Below are 19112 nucleotides of genomic sequence, written 5' to 3'. Positions count from 1 at the left end.
ATGTCATGTGACAAGGACCAACCAATCACAGCCAACAGATAACTTTTCCTTCTTCCGTAAATACCAATCTGTGATAAATGTGTAAAAGTTGGTCGTTGCTTAGCAACCTCACACGCAACCTGCCTCCATGTTCTTGAAAGCTGGCACAGAAAAGGCACAAAAGTAGCACCCAGCGCCTGACCTCATGTTTTCCAGGCAGTTAATAATGCGGCATGTGTACAGCCCCTTCGATAAAACAGAAGTTTTCTTTCAGGGACATAATTTACAGTTGAAAAAAGGTAATTAATCGCAGTATATTTTATCGCAATACTCAGCGTATCGTAACATATCGCTATTGTATTGTGACTTAAGTATCATGATAATATCGTGTTGTGGAGCCTCTGATAATTCCCAGCCATACAAACTACCTTTATACGCAGTAATTCAATTACTTTTGAGAGAAGTAACTGGTATTTGTAACTAACTTGCACAACACTGATGATAACATAACGCAGTACAGCTTCTGCTTCAGACGTGACCGTTCAAAACAATGACGGACAAAACACTTATCTTGATATTCTTGACATTCGCTGGTCAAAAGTCTCGTAACTCCATTTGAGTTTGATTTCAGTAAAATAATAATAACATATGCAAGTATCTCACCAGATACTGAAACACAACAACAGCACAGTGATCAATTATTTTAAAAACAGATTTTTTACATTCCCTGAAGAACAAGGTTTCTGCCTCACAGTGACAATGGATGTGTGTGTGTTTACTTTGCCAGTGCAACAATACCTGACATGATATCTTGACCTCACGTCCGATCTGGATGTTGTCGTCATTGTGGTAAGGGTCAGGAGTGATCCAGAACCGCCCCTTTTTCAAAGCTGCGAAGACAGAATCCATTTCATTAGAACACGGGTTACATTTGTTTCTCCTGCAAAGTCTGCCGCACGACGCTGCAACAAACCCCGAGACATTTACTGGAGGTTATGGCTCTGCTTGTCATATTGATATGATTTCCGAGATGTAATCCCAAAGACAGGAGTTTATGGATTTTTTAAATAGATTTTTTACTTTGCTCAATGTCCACACTCAGGCTGTAAATCGCTGTTATGCATCTCCAGTGAATGAACTGTAAACCTGACTGTTGTTACTCAGCCTTTGAGGACTTTGTTCAAATGCAGAGGAAGACTGGGTAGTTTCACAGCTTCTTAACATGAGCGCAGCACCGTGAGCAAAACATATTTCTTGCTCATCCAGATGTGTCACTTCAGTAGTGGGGTCGTGGATTCATAAAAGTAGTATTAAACTGGGAGTGTAAGAGTAGCCATGGATATGACAACTGTAACTGTTCTTCTAAAACAACAACTGAAGGTTTAGCTTTTGATGGCGCTGACGGGTCAAACAGAGAACTCAACAGATGAAGCAGAATCGTATGTTTGTGTTTGAAGACGAAAGCTTTGAATCAACATTAATATTGATGGCTACGGGCCGAAGAATCCTACAGCATTCGAGCAGGTCCACACAAACTCACACACACACTCGTAAACCCACGCGCAAACACACACACTGTGAAATTGGAGAGATACCTAACAAAATATCCACCATTTCTAATCCAATTTGGTTTGCAAACTCCATTTTCAAAGCGAAGCTCCTCGGAACACAAAAAAAGAAGATGATTTCATTACAATGCATGCTGTATTGGTTCCAAACCCCGCACTTACTGTTCATCTCCTCAGCATAAAAAAAAAAAAAAAAAAAGCTGACGGCACCATGGAAATCTTTTCATCTAGCAATTCCCGAGTGACATTATCATATTCAGTTTGGTAAAGGGAAAACGAAAACAAAACCTGCGTGTCAGATTTAAACACAGGAAATTGAATGTGCAAAACATTGTGATGCCTGCCGAGCTGCGCACTGAGGGGAGAGACGAGTGACACACGCCTCCTTGACATGATCTTCCTCCTCGCGTTTGAAATCAGCGTCGGCAGGCAAAGAATCCTATTTCTGACGCATGTCAGATACAAATATTACAAATTGTGTCGACACACAAAAGTCTCGCAAACACCGCTGTGCATTTGCATTCTTTCCTGAATGCCATATATTCTTATTCTGCCTATCAATCAAGTTGTATATATACCAATGGTGCCAGCATGGAAACTGTGGCAATTAACATAATATGGTAAGCAGCATATGTCTGTGACCTTTAAGGATGTGAGGATAATACAAGGCATTACCTACAACCCACGCTCATTTCCCATTTGGGCTCAGCTCTGCATCGCAGCGTACACCTCCTACATACACGGCAAGATTCAATTTCCTTTAAGCCAACAAACCCAGTATAAGGTTAATGAGTCCAACACAAAGTCAGTGGTGGAAGCCATTACTGTAAGGAAACAGATTTCCTTCAATCACACGTCAGCCGGCGAAAACACCCCGACAGAGTTGTAGTTCTATCATGACAGTCTGAAAAGGCTTTAGTGTCTCCGTGACATCCTCACCAGAGTTGGGAGCTGTCTCTTAAGAAAGCATTATCTCATCCACAAACACACACATATGGATTTCCACGAGCCATTGTGCTGTCACAGGTGACAGCGGATAAACATGCTGATTCTTTCAGCTCAGGTATATTCTTCACTCAATTTAAAGCAGCGTGGCACAAGCAGGCGCTACACAATCAGCGACCCGGCTCTGCTTCGCTGTGAGGCCAGATTTCATCTTGTTTGTGAAACCATCCTCTTCAGTTGGTTTTCGCTGGTATGAACAGCCACACGGGGAGCGTAAAGCAGCCAAACAAATAATTGTCTGGAAAAAAATGTTGGCACAGTAAGGCTAAATAAAGAGCTTCCCACATCACTGATGGTCTGTCCTTTACTACAAGGACTGTACACTGCCATGTCTGTAAATGGTACATGTGATTGCCTTCTTGCACAAACGCCAATTATAGAGTGATTGCTTGGTTCAAAGCAGTGACTGCACTGTATATATTTATATATGGGTGGTTGGTTGGCTTACTTTGAGATAGATCTGGTCAGTAGCCAGGTGCAGACTGGCCTTTGCAGGGTTTTTCCTGGCTTAAAATAAGGCGGAGGTGGTGCCATCCTGATTATGTGCACACAAGTGCATGTGACTCAAGGAAACATTTTTACAAGCAATGTGTTGTAGGAGTTTTATTAAATCTGTGACTGAAAGAATATTTTACTTCCTATTTTAAATCATTTGCTTTAATCAGAAGGTGCAGTTATCTTCTCATGTAAGTAATAGTCTGTTTGAACTTTTGCACTGATAAAAAAAAATAGTCTATTTCCTTACATTCATCTAGTGTAAACAGTATAAGACAGCGTTCGGAGACACACATAGAGGCACATGGAGTAGCACTCACAAATGCTGAGTTCGACTGCCTTTTGATAGAAAACTATCATCGAACTGCAAGAAAAAAGCCTTTTGTTTTATTAAGTGATTTTCTAACAGGTTGTGTTTGGACCCAAATGCAGCAAACAGGAAGCCAGGAACAGTTGGAATGACACTCAATGCCACAACTCAGCAGGTACAGGGCAGGGCAGGGCAGGTAATCAGCACATTACAGTTCAAGACTCCAGCGAAGTCTCTCTACAAAGTCTCTGGCAGCCCGGCTGGGTTGGCAGGCCAAACTGGCCGGGAAACAGGTGAGTGGGTGGTGAGGTTTGCCCAAACACACACGCTGCTCAGTTCAATGTCAGGCAACAGTACCGTGTAGGAGCAGGCGGAAGACGTAGCCATGGTGGAACCGGGTAAGACCACAGTCCAAGCAGATGAAGCAGTAGGGGAGAGGCAGAAGGCAGGTTGAAGCTGGGCAGAAGATTGAGAAGCCAGCAGGTAGGTGCTCACAAGACGCCAACACAGTGGTGAGTGTGGGGACACTGTGAGAGTCTCTTGACACAGAAAACCATGCTTAAGGCCCGTTTCCACTGAAAAAGTTCCTGGTACTATTTGGGGGGCAGGAACTTTACAGGAACGTCCTCTCACTCGGCCCTCTCAACCGCCGCGTCTCCGCTGTGCGGCGGAGTAGGAGGAAGGTGCCTGTAAAGTTACCAGGCTCTGGATGTGACGTAATCATTGCGTGACAATTTTGACCGGGGCAACACGGCAAAGAAACAAACAAACAAGAAGAACAACAAAGAAGAAAAGCAGAAGTAAGAAGAAGAAAGCAGACATAAGAAAGACGATTATCAACATGGAAGGAGCTGAGGTGGTTGCTGGGTTTCTGGCGTGTCTCTTCGTTTACATGGCGGTGGAAGCTATGAACGAGAGGAGAGGACATCTGCTGAGTTTTAAAAATGCCAGCTATTTTGTTGCTTTCTGTTGAAAGCAACAGGTCACATCCCGCCTTGAGTATATCCAATTGGCACCAAGTAAACCCCAAGCCCCACCCAGGAGTTTTTCGGGGCCGTTCTGAGTACCTACATCGAGGCAGGGACTTCTTTAGCCCCTGTAAAAGTTCTGGAACTCTGTCCTTCAGGGGTGGTTCCTGCGGTGGAGACACGCCCTGTAAAATTACCCCGAAGTTCCTGCGGTGGAAACGGGCCTTTAGACTGTTGCGCTGTTGTTGGACAGAAACGCCAAGCAGCCACAGGCAAAAAGGAACCGAGGATGTGGAAGCAGATCTCAAGGTTGGGGACAAGAGGCTGGTGCGTTTACCAGGAATTAGACGAGACAGGAAGGTCAGAGACTGGAAATCAGTCTGGAATATAGTGCTCGAGAGCCCTTCATGAGTGGCAAAGAACAATCTGGCAAAGAGTGTCTTTGAAGCTGGGGTATATGTACCGTTTGTGAGTAATAAGGAACAGGTGAACTGAGTTGCCTTGATGAGATCGGCATAAGAAGGCAGAAGTGAGCAGGTGACTACTAATGCAGGACTGTGACAGATTTTTGGGCGTGGTGGCAAAGAACAAACAATACAAATAAACAGATTGTGTTAGGTTTTTTTTTATTAATGATTTAATTTTGCTGTGCCAGTTCGAATTTGGTAAATCACATTGGAGCCACCTGACAGCAAATTCTAGATCTGCCTTCTGTCGCCTCTCCGCTCATGTCAGCAGGTTCAAACAATCTGCAGATATTTAGCTGTGGAGTCTCAAGTTAAATAAACGGAGACATGAAACATGATGTTCTTGCTGGTGGCTGAAACACTTCTCAAGTCAGCAGATAATATTTGAAGTTCTATTAATATTTGTATTGTTGCTGACAGTTTTAGTTCTTTGAGATACATTTTATTTGCCTAAATTAAATTTAAAATCACAGTCACACATTTAGAGTGACACTTCTATAATCTCAATACAATTATCTTTCTACTTTTGCATAATGTGTGTAACACATCTCCCCTCTGTCTGTGTGTTTACTCTGTATCAGCACTTTCCACTCACCACCATGACTGATAAATTTAAACTGACATACATATGCTCATTAAGGAGGTCACAGCTCCAGGTAGGTATGAATTTTGAGTTTGCTTCAGAGGTAAATATCAATATGTTTAACAACACATCCATGTTATCAGCAGAAAACACAAAGAGGAGCTGGCTTAAAGAGAACTTTACTGATTTTCAACAAACTTTGTATCATAACAATTTGCCAGATGACGCAAAACGCTTCACTTGGTGGAGTTTCCCTGGCTCTCAGGCTGTTGCTTGAACTACAGGCTGTATTTCTGTATGACTTGCCACACCTGCTGCCACCACGGACACCAAGAGTATAGAGATGGAACATGAGATAGACTCGCCCCTTTCTCTCAAACTCAGACCAAACTCTGATCAAACGTTAAAACTAGGCAGTGCTGATAAAACAGAAACCAAGATGTTACTGCACTGCGTATTTCTCACTCAGAATGTTCAGAAACACATTTTAGTGCTCTGTATAGCTGCATTAGTCAGAGTTAGTGAAGAGGAAATGGACGCCACACTGTTTCCTGCATAGTTAAAAACAGAGGCTGAAAAAACTGACATCAATTAAGCGGCACTGATCAAATATAAATCAAGATTCTGTTACTGAGTTGCCTATTTCTTGCCTTATGTTTTCAGACATGTTCCAGCTTACCATTTAACTGTGACAGAAGATTGTTTGTTACTAGCCAACCGCCACTGTGTCAAACAGACAAGTTTGCATTACGTTACCTACCTGCCACAGCCCTTTACGTCTGTTGTCCCTGATCATGTAGCTCCAATTTCAAAAGTATTCTACTCCACAGACAGCCCAGTTTTATGAAAACACCATCTCTCTGGTGGTGAAATACATCTTTAAGAATGTTTTAAGAAGGGACTTAAAAGAGACTGCCGACTCGGCCGACCTGATTTCCTTAGGCAGACTGTTCCAGAGCCTCAGGGCCCTGACAACAAACACTCTGTCCCCTTTAGTTTTCAGCCTCTGGAACAGACAACAGACCTCTGGCTGAGGACATCCTGGCGTGTGCGGTACTAAGAAGTCAGAGATATAGCTGAGAGAGAGACCATGAAGAGCCTTAAAAGTAATCAGTAAAATCTTAAACTCTATTCTAAAACAGACTGGGAGTCAGTGTAAAGAGGCTGAATCTGGAGCGATGTGATCACGTCTCTGGCAGCTGAATTCTGAACAGTCTGGAGTCGATTAATACATTTTTGATTCAGGCCAGAAAAGAGGTTATTGCAGTGATCCAGGCATGATGGTATGAAGGCGTGTGAAATCGTCTCAGTGTCTTTAAAAGTTAAAATGGATTGTATATTTGAAATATTTCTAAAATGATAAAAACATGATTGCACAGGCTTTGTGATGTGCTGCTCAAAAATAAACCAGACTCCAAGATTTGCAACAGGCTGGAAAGAAAATGAGACCTTTTGGCCGATTGAAATTCTGGTGCTGTGTATGTACACTTCACTGACCACTGGATGTGATGAATAAAACTTTGATGTCACCTAAAGCTTTGATCCTCCGCCCAAACCCAATTGGACCCAACTCAACCTACCAGGTTCTGGCTGGACTGGGCCGTGATTCCTCTGAATTCTTTGGATTGAGTTTGTGGTTTCTACCATGTTCGTTGGCTGACCCTTTTTTTCAGTTGAGCAAGAATGCTTCGTGCTGCAATCAATGCATAAATTGAATATTCACATTTGACTATTGTCTCAGTGCTGTCTGAATCATGTCACCGGCAGCAGTTGCCTAGAGAAGTCCTGACTCCTTCCTGTCATTAGTGAGGAGAGATATCATAAAATCTCTGTTTAATACAAATGGCATTTGACAGTTTTTGGGCTGTGCTGAACATTCAATAGGAGAAGGCACATCGGAGATTGTGTCACAAATGTCTGTTACCACACTGATAAGACTTTAGTTGACTTGAGATTGCAATAAATGTTTTAACTTAACATTTTTATTATATTTTACAATGGAAATTTGGGTTTGTAATTGGGCTAGGGCCGTGGTTCAGGCTTGGGCTTGGACAGAAACTGTGTGGGTTCATGCAGGATTGGGCCTGAGTTTTCGGGGCTGATCAAAACTCTAATATCACCCATGGTCCCTTCAGTCCTATCACAACATAGTATGGACCACCTGCACTTGATTTAATGGCTGAGCCAATGAGTATATATGCACAAATCACGGATTAGGGCTTCATTCATGAAGTGGGAATTGTCCCTCAAACAGCAGCACATGTGAGCTCCATCTAAAGACAACTTGACTCAGAAGTGTTACATCATTCGCCCTTTTAAAAATCTCTTTATTACCATCCACTTCACATCCCTGAACTTTAAGTGACGACTGACTGGTCTGGTTGATGTGAGTGAAAAGAGTGAAAGGAGGAAACAGGGCACAGTCACTGGCTTATGTTTTACACTCCCAGTTAGTAATGTGTTTCAAGGTTTTTTTCACATCAAAAGTATGAGTAGTTATGTCAAAAAAACACCTGCTGGTGCAAAATAACCTTAGAAAAGTCAATTAGTGTGGCTTTCATTGCTCACATTCATGAAGAACTGTGCATTATTTCACTGTTTAACTAATTAAAATGGAGAGAACCCGAATGCATACAGACCTTCATAGTGTAGACATTGATGAATACAAGTCCAGCTTAAAGAGCTGCAAGCTCTCAGTGATATAAAGGATCTTGTTGCTGGCATCTGTGTTCCTGGTTGGCTTTACATATAAGATGCTGGTGCTGATTGATCTGGGTTTTGGATCAAACTGGAACTAAAACAATCACAGCGATCAAAGTTGCAGGTGTATGCTTTGTGTTGCTTTTCTGTATCCTTTACTGTCCAATGCTGTGTTCACACTACAAGCAACAAAGCAACAGGCTACAAGTCATTTTCAATGGAAGCTGGTGAGACATGAAGCTACAAACTGACGCCTGACACTGTGCTGCGGACAGGCATGACGCTACAAACAAAAGTTGAGCTGGCCTCAACCTTTTCAGCGCACCAATGACGCAGTGAAGCATCAACCAATCATGTTTTTGTTTCTAGCTGCGGTCCTGTCTTATTTAGCTTACTTAGCTGATGCTATGCTAGCTTTACGCAATGGGGCGGCAAAATGTGATGTCAAAATGGGGCTAAGAGATTGATCAAACGCATACATTATATATGACATTCAATCAAGTTACTTCTTTGTGAGTAGCAGACACACACAAACCTGTGACGGTGTAACTACATTAACAAGTGCAACACTTCACCAGCAGCTCTGCAATTATGTGGCTGATTATGCTGTTGCATTGTTGCTCGTAGTGTAAACACAGTGTATGTCACAATGGTATGGCTCCATGTTATGTTATTGACAGATTTTACTTATTGATGTACACCTGTAAACCATGTGGATTTTTAAAAACAAACAGTAGAATAACTGCATCACGTTTGTGTGCGTCCATGAACCCGTCAAGTTGTAGTTACAGTTTACATCCATGTCTGTCCAGAGTCATCTGTAGCCGTGACATCTGATAATGTTTCAAATATGGATGTTGCTTCAAAGAAGCTAATTGTCTGAAACGTGGATGAGAGAGTCATCAATTCATTGTCTGATCAAATGTCTCTGCTTCTGTTCCTGAGTTATGATGTCACAGTGAAATTGACCTTTGACCTTTTGGATGTTAAATGTCATCATAATTTTATCCTTTTAAACATTTATGTTAAATTTTGTCACAATTAACGTATGAATTCTCGAGTTATGGCCAAAAACATGTTTTTGAGGTCACAGTGACCTTTGACCTTTGACCACGAAATTCTAATCAGTTCATTGCTGTGTCCACGTGGTAATCTGCCCATTTGAGGAAATTCTCTCAAGGCCTTCTTGAGGTGCTGTGTTCATGAGAATAAGATGGATGCAGGGTCACAGTGACCTTTGACCACCAAATTTTTATCATTTTATTGCTGAGTCCAAAGACCTTTTAACACTGCCTCTTCAAGGCGGGAATTTCGCGCTGTTATGCCATCTTGCCATTCTGTATAAAAGGTACCATTACATAATTGGGGGACAGAGTCTTCTCACCTTTAATCATCCAGTATTTAAGGTAGTAACAGCACTGACATAATGTCTGTCATGTCAGGACGGGATCACGGGCAGCAAAAGTGTGATGCTTTGACAACATGTTACCCTTGCGACCCATCACGGGAGATTTAAAAAGTATCCGGTAGCAGTTAGCAGCTAACTCGAAGATGAAGGAACAAATTGGGAAAACAACAAGGTCCAGGAGTTCTTTACACTCCGATCAGAGGCCGAGATCAGCAGCCATATAACAGGAACAGTAAATGATTGTTGTTGCCATGTTAATGTAGTTGTTGTTGCTCAGAAGGATCTGCAGACACGTTTGTTTTGAATGAAACTAGAAGCAGATGTTGTGTTTCATTTCAAGCCTGTTATGCCTCTTTTGATTCTGTGATGCCAGCATGCTGTCTAAAAATCACACACAGGAGCAGCATGATGCCACCGTTGTTTGGATCTGTGTGAAACTGCAAAGGCAGCATGAAGAGAGGACTTTGTAGCGGCCCTGTGGCGCGATCCCTGAGTAAAAAGGGCTCAAGTGGACGCTTGTGCCAAACTTGCGGAAACTCCCTCAAGGCCTACTCGACAAATTGAGTTAATGAGAATGAGATGGACGCAAGGTCACACTGATCTTGACATCTGACCACCAACTTCTAAGCAGCTCATCGCTTAGTCCAAGTGGACGTTTGTGCCAAAATCGAAGACATTTCCTCAAGGTTTTAGGGATATCATGTTCACGAGAATGAGACGGATGGACTGACAATCTGAAATAAAAATGGAAATGGAAAACATAAAACTGAACAGAGTAGGAGCATATCATTAAAAAAATATTTAGTCCAGCCAAGAAAGGCAAAATGAGGAAGTCCACAAAACCTGAAACCCCAGTGTCATGTGTAAAGTACGTCTCCTCCAGAGTGCATTCTCATATATTTCGAGGTCCATGCTCAGTAAACTACTCAACTTACATATATAGTATTCTCCATCTAGTTGCATATTTATAATGAACAAGCTGTGGACACATCACCGACATAAGGCAGGAACAGATTACAGTCCACACTGACCTGGCTGCTCATGCTCCACTTTTTAATATCTATGATAATACCAGCACACCAAGGAGACTCGCTATATTATCATACTGATCAGAACATGTCACCGCCAAGCATCATAGCTAACAGCAATTTTATTTTCATTTCTTTTTAAAACCCAGTGTCTGAATATCTGCAACCGCCTCTTTCTCACTGTGTTTACTGTTGTGAAAAAATGTAGGCTTTGGAAAGGTCATTTGCAGAAAATTACAGGAAAGTAATGTTTCACTTCCTGAGCATCAGCTTTGTTGAGGAAAATAGTCTACTGTGCAAGGTGCAAAGGTGCATTTGCACACAGATTTTGATGAAGAAACCACAACCGCAGATTCTACCTACACGGTAAACCAGGAGTAGAAATGTCTGGTTAAATCTCGATGGTCACCTTTCTGTTCCCTACTTTTCACACACTTCCCGTCGCGGTGACTCAGCCTCCCTTCATTTCCGCACAGAGCTGCAGTGCACGTCAAAATAGCCAGTGCTGCATATGTGCACTCATGCATATTTCACAATCGGTTCCCTTCCTGCCTTCTCCACATCCAAACCTCCTTTCCTGCAATTTTATCTGACCATAAATATTGAATAGCAAGTAGGCATTGCTGTAAATCGACTACATTTGTGTACACGAGAGATAAGTGGGCATTACTTCATCTGGTTGTAGTAAATTTTGCTGGACAGCTGCAGCGACTAAAATGGTGCCTGTTCCCTTATGCATGGAGGGAATCTAAAACTGGAGGTGTTTTAAGAAGGACTCTGGCGAGTGTGTGAGGTGAGAAGTGCAGAGTTGGTAGACTTTATCGGGTGACAGCGCACTGTCACTCTTCCTTCCCTGTTTCAGATAACCGATTCATGGCAGGAGTCGCATGAATCTTTAACGAGGGCTCTGCTCCGAAACAGAACTTTCCCATTTGCTCTGGAGGTAAACTGTGCCTCCGACTATTGTTTCACAATTTCCACAAGATCATTAATATCTTACAAGAGTGCGTGTGTATACAGTAGGAGTTACTGAGTCAGTATGTTCATAAGTATGCAACACTGCATGAAGGGTAGACACAATATCATGAGCACCTCTTCTATACAATACAACAGCCCTGTAATAAACAGTAAGGTATGTTTATGAAGTTCATTTCTTGGAGCTTTCAGTTGTACCATACGGTTTTCATTAGTGGATCGAGTTTACTCAGTTGTAATTGAGATGGATCTGTTGAGCTCAGACTCAACTCCATGACAGCTGTGTAGGGGTGTGCATCTCTCCGTCTGAGACAACTTGACAGGTAAATACACAGTTCACAATTGACAGTAAAAGCTTTGTTATCACTAGGCCTGTTACGAATACCATATTAAGGGATCCGAAGCCTCAGTGATATTCACCCATGAATTATCGAAGCTTTGACGGTATGCAATGTGACCTGGTCAGGGTGGGGAGGTAATAGTAATCAGTCATATTCACATGCTAATCAGACACTTGCACCCAGGCTGACATTAGCAGGACTTCGTGCCGCTGTGAAACAGAGTGATAGAAAGAAGGAAAGAGAAGGTGGACTATTGCAAGCAATGTTTGTGTAAGATACAAACAACTGGGTTGCATCATCAGATGTAAAGCAAGTGTTTCACTACAGTTGCCAGCCACTGATTACCATCCACAATTTGTCTCAACTGTTCCTTTTCCTTGTCGGACTGCCAATTTAACCTCTCTAACTCCGCCAGGACGCCGATGTCCTCGCTCCCCCCCTCCTCTGTTAAATGGTATCTCCCAGCCACACTACGTCATCAAACCATGTGATGTTTGGTATTGCCGGATTCTCGACTCTCGTCTTTTCAAAAGTAACATCATTTTTCTTTTATTTATTATGTATTTCGCACCAGAGCAGCCTAAACACACAAAGTCCAAAATCGCGATGAGTGGTGACAAGTCATGTCATGACGTTTTTAGACGGGAAAAGTTACAGGATTACTCGCGATCTCATGTGGAGCCGTCAGTGGGCACGTAGCTGTTTTATAAAAGGTAAGAGTCTCACTCCTACCACTATTTTAGGCTGAGATATACTGTCTAGAAAGTGGGATCATAACCTTCACGTTTCATATGGCTTTATTTGGTGATATTTTATGGTGTTTCTGTGTCATAAACAACATCAGCTATCATAATCACACCTGATTTCAATAAGGTACAATGTTTGAAGCTGGCTGAGTGTTGTTTGATCACTGATAGGACTGTTTTGAAGCCGAGTGACTGACTTGTCATTTGGAGCTCCGCCTGGATCTTTTCATGGATAAAACACTGTAGAATGGTCATACTTTGAGCAGTCTTCTTCAAATTTGAAACAAGTGTTCATTGATAGTGTGCCTACAGCCCCACAGTGTCATTTACCTGCTCAGATGAAGCCACAGACAGTTATTCATCCTGAAAAACATTTTTTATTTTATTTTAGGCACAATCTTCAATTTCTGACTGATTTCAGAGGCCCATTACTCTGTCTCTGTATCACCTAGAGTGTTTCTGACACTTTCACAAGAAACTTAAGAGAGTTTTCTTTCTGGCAATACCTCATGCATGCATGTAGTCAGAGCGGTTCAGAAGCTACAGTCATTTTAATTTGGGTATGTCATTTTAGGCGTTTTTGCTACAAAATGGGTGTGGAGTGCAAGAGGTTTAATGCTTAAAGCAGGGGTTGATGACTGAGGACACTCGCCTCATTCATGTTTGACACTTGCAGCCACTTACATTGGCTTATTCCACAACTGAAATGTTATATTTGAAGTGACCCCCAGTTTTATTTCAAACACTGAATAGTCCAGAAAATTATGTCTTCTGTCACACCGACAGTGATAACCACATGGTTACGGTCGAATCTAGCTTGACGTCAGAAAGCCTAATGTCAATCGTCTCACCTCCTTTGAAGAGAATGAACCACTTGTGGCTATCACAGTCACATACTTAGCACTGTTGTTAACAGAACGTTATTTTTCATCAATGTAGATGCTCACAATAATTAGGGACCAACCGGAAGAAGTAGCTGCTAATTAGGGATGTACCCAAATCATAATTTTTCATTACATGCCAACTCTCAGGTATAACCTTCAAGCGTTGGAGCGTTAATCAACAATGATGATGTGAAAACACATTTCCACACAGTCAAAGAAATATTAAGTGTGGATTCGGGTTTTAGTTCAGTACTGAAATCCTTGGTGTCTTTTGCTTGGTTCCTGAAAGCACGCAGAATGGCAGCCTAATATTTGTAAAATTGAATTTAAGACATTTAAAGGACCTGCAGACACCCTGAAGATTCATTTATGACCTACTAGGACTTGTTAGCAAGGCCGCTCCAGCTGCAGCTCCTTCATTAGTTGCAAACTAAAGCGAGGAGTCATCAGCAGAATAAGCAAATTTTAAAACACACATCTCAGGCACCGGTGCAGAAAAATCTAGCGTTATTTTTAAAAAGCATTGCCAGTATCACAGGCGCCGGGGCACAAAACACAAGTCAACCTACGCACAAACAAATTCTACATGAATTATTGATGAATTTTGGAAGCGGGTTTCCTTTTATCATCATCACAGCTTCCTGTCATTGAACCTTGACTACATGCCAAGCAGTAAAACATCCACTATATAGGGACACTTACAGGAGCTACTTTCTTCACGGTAATATCAAGAGAAGAGATGGAGGCTTTCATTTGCATAACATGTCTCCTGTATCCTGTTTGGCCCTGAGAGACTGCATGCAGTTCAATGGTGATTCAGTGGATATTCAAGGTATTCTTTGGGATCATTACCCAACATATTATAGTGTTCCCTTTACTGCAAACTGAAGTGCTTTCCCTGCAGTGAGCCTGTATGATTCTCCATAGCTTTAATAGCCTGTGGGAATAATGGGTGGCCTGAACATGAAAAGCGCAGATAATCACACAAAGAGAAAAGCCCCGGTTGAGGCCTTCTTCTACAGAGAGCTCATGTCACACGGCAGGATTACAATACCACCTCAGGGGAGCTTCTTAGCAGGGCAAAAGTACACACAGCCCTGACATACTGATTATGACATGCACGTATGTAGGCACAAAACGACAAAGACACAATGGCATCACTTAGGTGCACACACAAATGCCAGAAAAAAGATGTTTGAATGTCCCCCGCACACACACACACTCTCCCCGGTGCACTCTCCCCGCCTTTGTCTGGTCGAGAAGAAAAACGTGTCTCACTCCGTTCGCACTCCGAATCATTGTCCTCCCGTCTACCCATCTCATTTTTCAGTCACTCTCCTGTCTGCCCGTCCCTCAGCAGGCATCACACTGTGCTCTCCATTCACTCTCGCAGTGAATATCAGCATGTGAAGCTGAACTCATCTCTCGGAGCCAGATGGATGTCTCTCTAACTGCCACACTCCTCTGCCTCCCCTCATCCGCTCAAGGTTATAACACAAAAAAGGACAACGGGCATTAAGCACGGTTCAAAACGCAAGGCACTCGCTCACAAACACATTCGTAGCGACCATTCCAAACACCTTTCATTTTCCTATTATCGCTCCATCTTCAAATTAGCGCCGACACATCCACCACCCCTCGTGCATCAGCACCTTTACAATATCAAGGCCAGTCACACGCGTCCATTCTTTGGCGGGAAGAAAATGGGTCCTAAATGCTGCTCTCAACCTTCAAGGCTGACCTCCGGCTTTAATTTATGTCGAAAGAGGCACAGGCCCTGAATGCACAAACAAAACAGGGCACGTGCACAAGTACAGGCGCACTCACACACATACAAATACACACAGACAGTCCTTAGGGCTGCAGCCCAAGAGACCGGCCCGCCTGTGCCAGTTCTGGCCATCCAGCCATTAAATCTGGCATTCATGAATGGAAATGTATTCAGCTTTCGACCAGAATTTATTCCAAAGCAAATTTGATAAGGGTCATTCACATGTTGATTCACATGCTGACAGCCAGGTTTTTACAAGGCACGTCATGATTGTTTTCTCCTCACCAAACAGTCTAAATATAAACAGTGGGGCGCCCACGCTGAAAAAGATTGCATTTTTGCTTCTCTATAAATAACAGCAAGCTTCCAATCAGAGTTACAAAGTGTGGATGGTAGCTAGTGTGTTTATGCTCGAGTGTGTGTACGTGTGGAATTAGTTGTGTCTACGTGAGCAGGTCGGAATGATGGATGTCTTGGGTGGAAAAACTTCATACCTGAATTTGTCAGGAACCCCTGGAGGAATGGTTGGGAAAATCCGGCGACAACACAGCTGCGTTTGATTTTGAATCTTTGATAGCTACAGCAATGCTCATTTCTCTACATCACACAGAGGGGGAAGCACATTGCTTTAGTGAGAAAGACGGGAAACACATGCACAGAGTCGGCGTCTGTGTGGAGGGGAGACATGAAAACAAAATGCCAGGCCAGCTGCCCATTTCAACAACACCATCCACAGACAGTCCTGTCTCAATTCACCAACTCGCCATTTGAGAGCTGCCTACTCATATTTAAGCAACAGAAGAAAAGAAGAAACAACCAGTGCCGAGTATCTTTGCATTGTCGCAGCAGATACATCACAAACTGGTGTGTTTGTGGAGCGCAGAGTGGACTGAAGTGGCCGGGAAGACAGGGTATTGACCTGCATTTGAAGACGTGTTGCGCACCCTTAATCCATAAAAAGGATCTTGTCAGCAGGGTGATGTGATGCCAGTAGCCTGCTAGGCCGGCTGTGGAGATGGCCAAGCCCTGGAAGGCAGTCTGGCTGGTGGGACAGTATGGCCAGAGAAACGACCATCTGCTGGGGAGAGATGTGTGTTTTCACACACACAGCCCCCTTTGGCAACAGCAGTTTGAGAGGGCTTCTGAAGGACTGGAGAGGGGAGCGAACGAGCTGAAATAGGCAACGATGAGGCCACAGGGTGACCCTGCGAAACACGCAAAATGAACTCAGCGTAGCAGAAGCAAATCAATTGGTATTTCATGTACACGTGCAGTATGTGTATATGCAAACACACACATGCACAGATGACTAGCATTTCTTGCAGGTGATGCCAAACATTTCAGCCTCTGCATGACCACCCACATACACACACACACACACACACACACACACTATTTCTTGTACTTCTATCTTTGTGAAGACCCTCACTGACATAATGCACTCCCTAGCCCCTAACCATAACCTTTACCATTACAACTACAGCCCCATTTCCACCCAGCAGTACAGTACAGTTCAGTTGTGGATGGTCCCAACAGAAGCGTTCCTTAGCGTCCCCATGTTTGGTCCCCCCTCTGTTGGGGTACCTAGCACACAGATCTGGTACTAAAAGGTGGAGCTGTGAACACTGCAGTCTGATTGGTCAGTAGAGGACGGTCACTCTGCTCAGGGCTGAGTTGTGTCTGGTTTTGAGGCTCATGTAACCACTGTTCATACTGTGGGGTGTTTTATATATATTAGTGAACTTGTCGGTGAAGATTCTCAGTCATCCAAGTCATGGTAATCATAAGTACTGTATTGTAGGCAACTGGACTTGCTTGTGTTTCTTGAAGACGTTTGGCCTCTCATCCAAGAAGCTTCTTCAGTTCTAAATGACTGGTTGTTTCTTGAAGGCAAAATGTCTTCAAAAAATGCAAGCAAGTCCAGTTGCCTACGATATAGCACGTATGATATTAGTGAACTATAACTATGAAATGAAAGGATGTTTTGCTGAGAAAACATAACTTCATTCACTGGGCCGACTACCGGCAACTTTTAAGGTGGAACGTTAACTTGTAATGTTACTCAATGCATGAGTTGATGACGTGAATCCATCAGTACACCTTAAATTTCAATATGACAACTTTGACTGTTTAGTTTTTATTGTCTCTCTTGGATGACATACACTTTTAGTGCCGGATTATATGCATATATTCTAATCTTCACTCTGAGAAAAAAAAGTGTCATGGAGTGTCATTCCTGTGGGCTACAGCAACACTAAACCCATGAGCTTGCCTGAGAAGGACTAAATGCTAAACCATGATAAACCAGGTGCAGACTTCCCTCTGTGTCAGCGCTGATGAGGAAATACAGCGAGTGCTGGGCGGAGCAGTGAGTGACAACAACCCCGCCCATATATACAGGTACTGTTTGCGGTGGAAATGCTAGGGTCTAGGTACCATGTCTGAAGGGTTACTTTTGGTTCCAGAGGTACCATACGAAAGTGTTTGGTGGAAATGAGGCTTAAAAGCCTAACCCTACCCCAAACCTAACCCTGAAAGTCTTAAGCCTCAAACAGGCCTTTGAAAAAGTGAGGATTGGCCAAAATGTCCTCACTTTGTTGCTAAAATATCTTTTTTGGTCCTCATTGTGTAACATGTACAGGTACACGGACACACACACACACACACACACACACACCAGCGTCATTTTTGCAGTGTCTTGATTTATATCAGTTTTGCAGCCTACAGTCGAGATATTGTGAAAATTAAATCAACACACGTACAAATATATGTGGAAATATATGAGTAAGAACACAGACAACATTCTCTCTTTCTGCTGCCTCTCTTTCTTGCACACACGGACACACAAACACACACACACACACACACACGGACACACAAACACACACACACACACACACACACACACACACACACACATGCAGACAAAGAGCAACTAAAGGTCTGCCTGTGCTCTAGCCTCGAGCCTGGCTTATCCTCTTTCAATTTCCCTTTTCTCCTCACTTCAAAGTATCACGTCAGTAAGAAGTTGCCAGTGGATCGACTGCTCTGAATGTTTGTGTCAAACACAATTAAAAGAAATACACCATTTCCACGCGTGAACATGACAATTATTTCCATTATTAAGCAGAGAAAATGCAAACTGTGAGATTCATAGGAAAACAAAGCGCAATATTAATTCCTACATTGTTAGATTATAATTGAGTCCCAATGGAGGCGCGTTAGGGACGAGATACAGTTCATTCAATTGTGCCATAATCACAGTGTTTCCTGTCTAATTTCAATAGAATCTAGTTACATTCAAACACCATGGGTTTGTATGCTAAGAGGAAGGTGGGTAAAGGAAAAGAAGAAAAGTTCAAACCCATTCTGGGCACTACAGCCTCACCTTCTCCACTCTGCCTCCATTTGTGCTCTCACTTGGCGGGTTTGCCATTTTAAGGGCCATTTCAAACCAGTTAATGGGGACTGGAAGTGGACTGTAAAACTCTCTGACTGCACTGGTGTTGACTCTCCAAACGCCGCTACTTTTTTTTTTCTTTCTCAAGTGTCTATTCAAGAACTTTTAAAAACGTTTATAGAAAAACAGCTTTTCACAGCAAGTACCTTTCTGACTCAACTCAGGGTTACATCCATTCACCATTGCCATCATTATCACCCTGGCCAATACGCTGTATATCAGCTGATATGAGCTTATCACAGAGATATCAATAGTACCGTATCTGTCAGCTGATAAGTAATGTCAGCAGACATTTCAATACAGATATACCAGATATGTTTGGGGTACATAGTTTTTAAACTTCAAGGAGAATGTCATCCACAAAATGACCAGTTGTAAATCACTTACAGTGTTACCTTGAATTCCAGAACTTTTTCCTGCATGT

The 19112-nt window shown here is 42.8% G+C and overlaps 1 protein-coding gene across 4 annotated transcripts in view; it reads right to left on the bottom strand.

Moving 5' to 3' along the window:
• Positions 1-19112, bottom strand: part of LOC117270807 (MAM domain-containing glycosylphosphatidylinositol anchor protein 2) — a 337292-nt gene that overhangs the window by 133046 nt on the left and 185134 nt on the right. For all 4 annotated transcript variants that reach the window (XM_033648706.2, XM_078173655.1, XM_033648709.2 and 1 more), the window contains exon 7: positions 778-869. In XM_033648706.2, the coding sequence (XP_033504597.1) occupies positions 778-869 (92 nt within the window). The remainder of the gene's footprint in view (positions 1-777; positions 870-19112) is intronic.

The sequence above is a fragment of the Epinephelus lanceolatus genome, chromosome 13 (assembly GCF_041903045.1).
Source record: "Epinephelus lanceolatus isolate andai-2023 chromosome 13, ASM4190304v1, whole genome shotgun sequence".
Lineage (NCBI taxonomy): Eukaryota > Metazoa > Chordata > Actinopteri > Perciformes > Serranidae > Epinephelus > Epinephelus lanceolatus.
The sequence above is the reverse complement of the archived record's forward strand: the minus strand, read 5'-3'. Positions and strand labels throughout refer to the sequence as shown.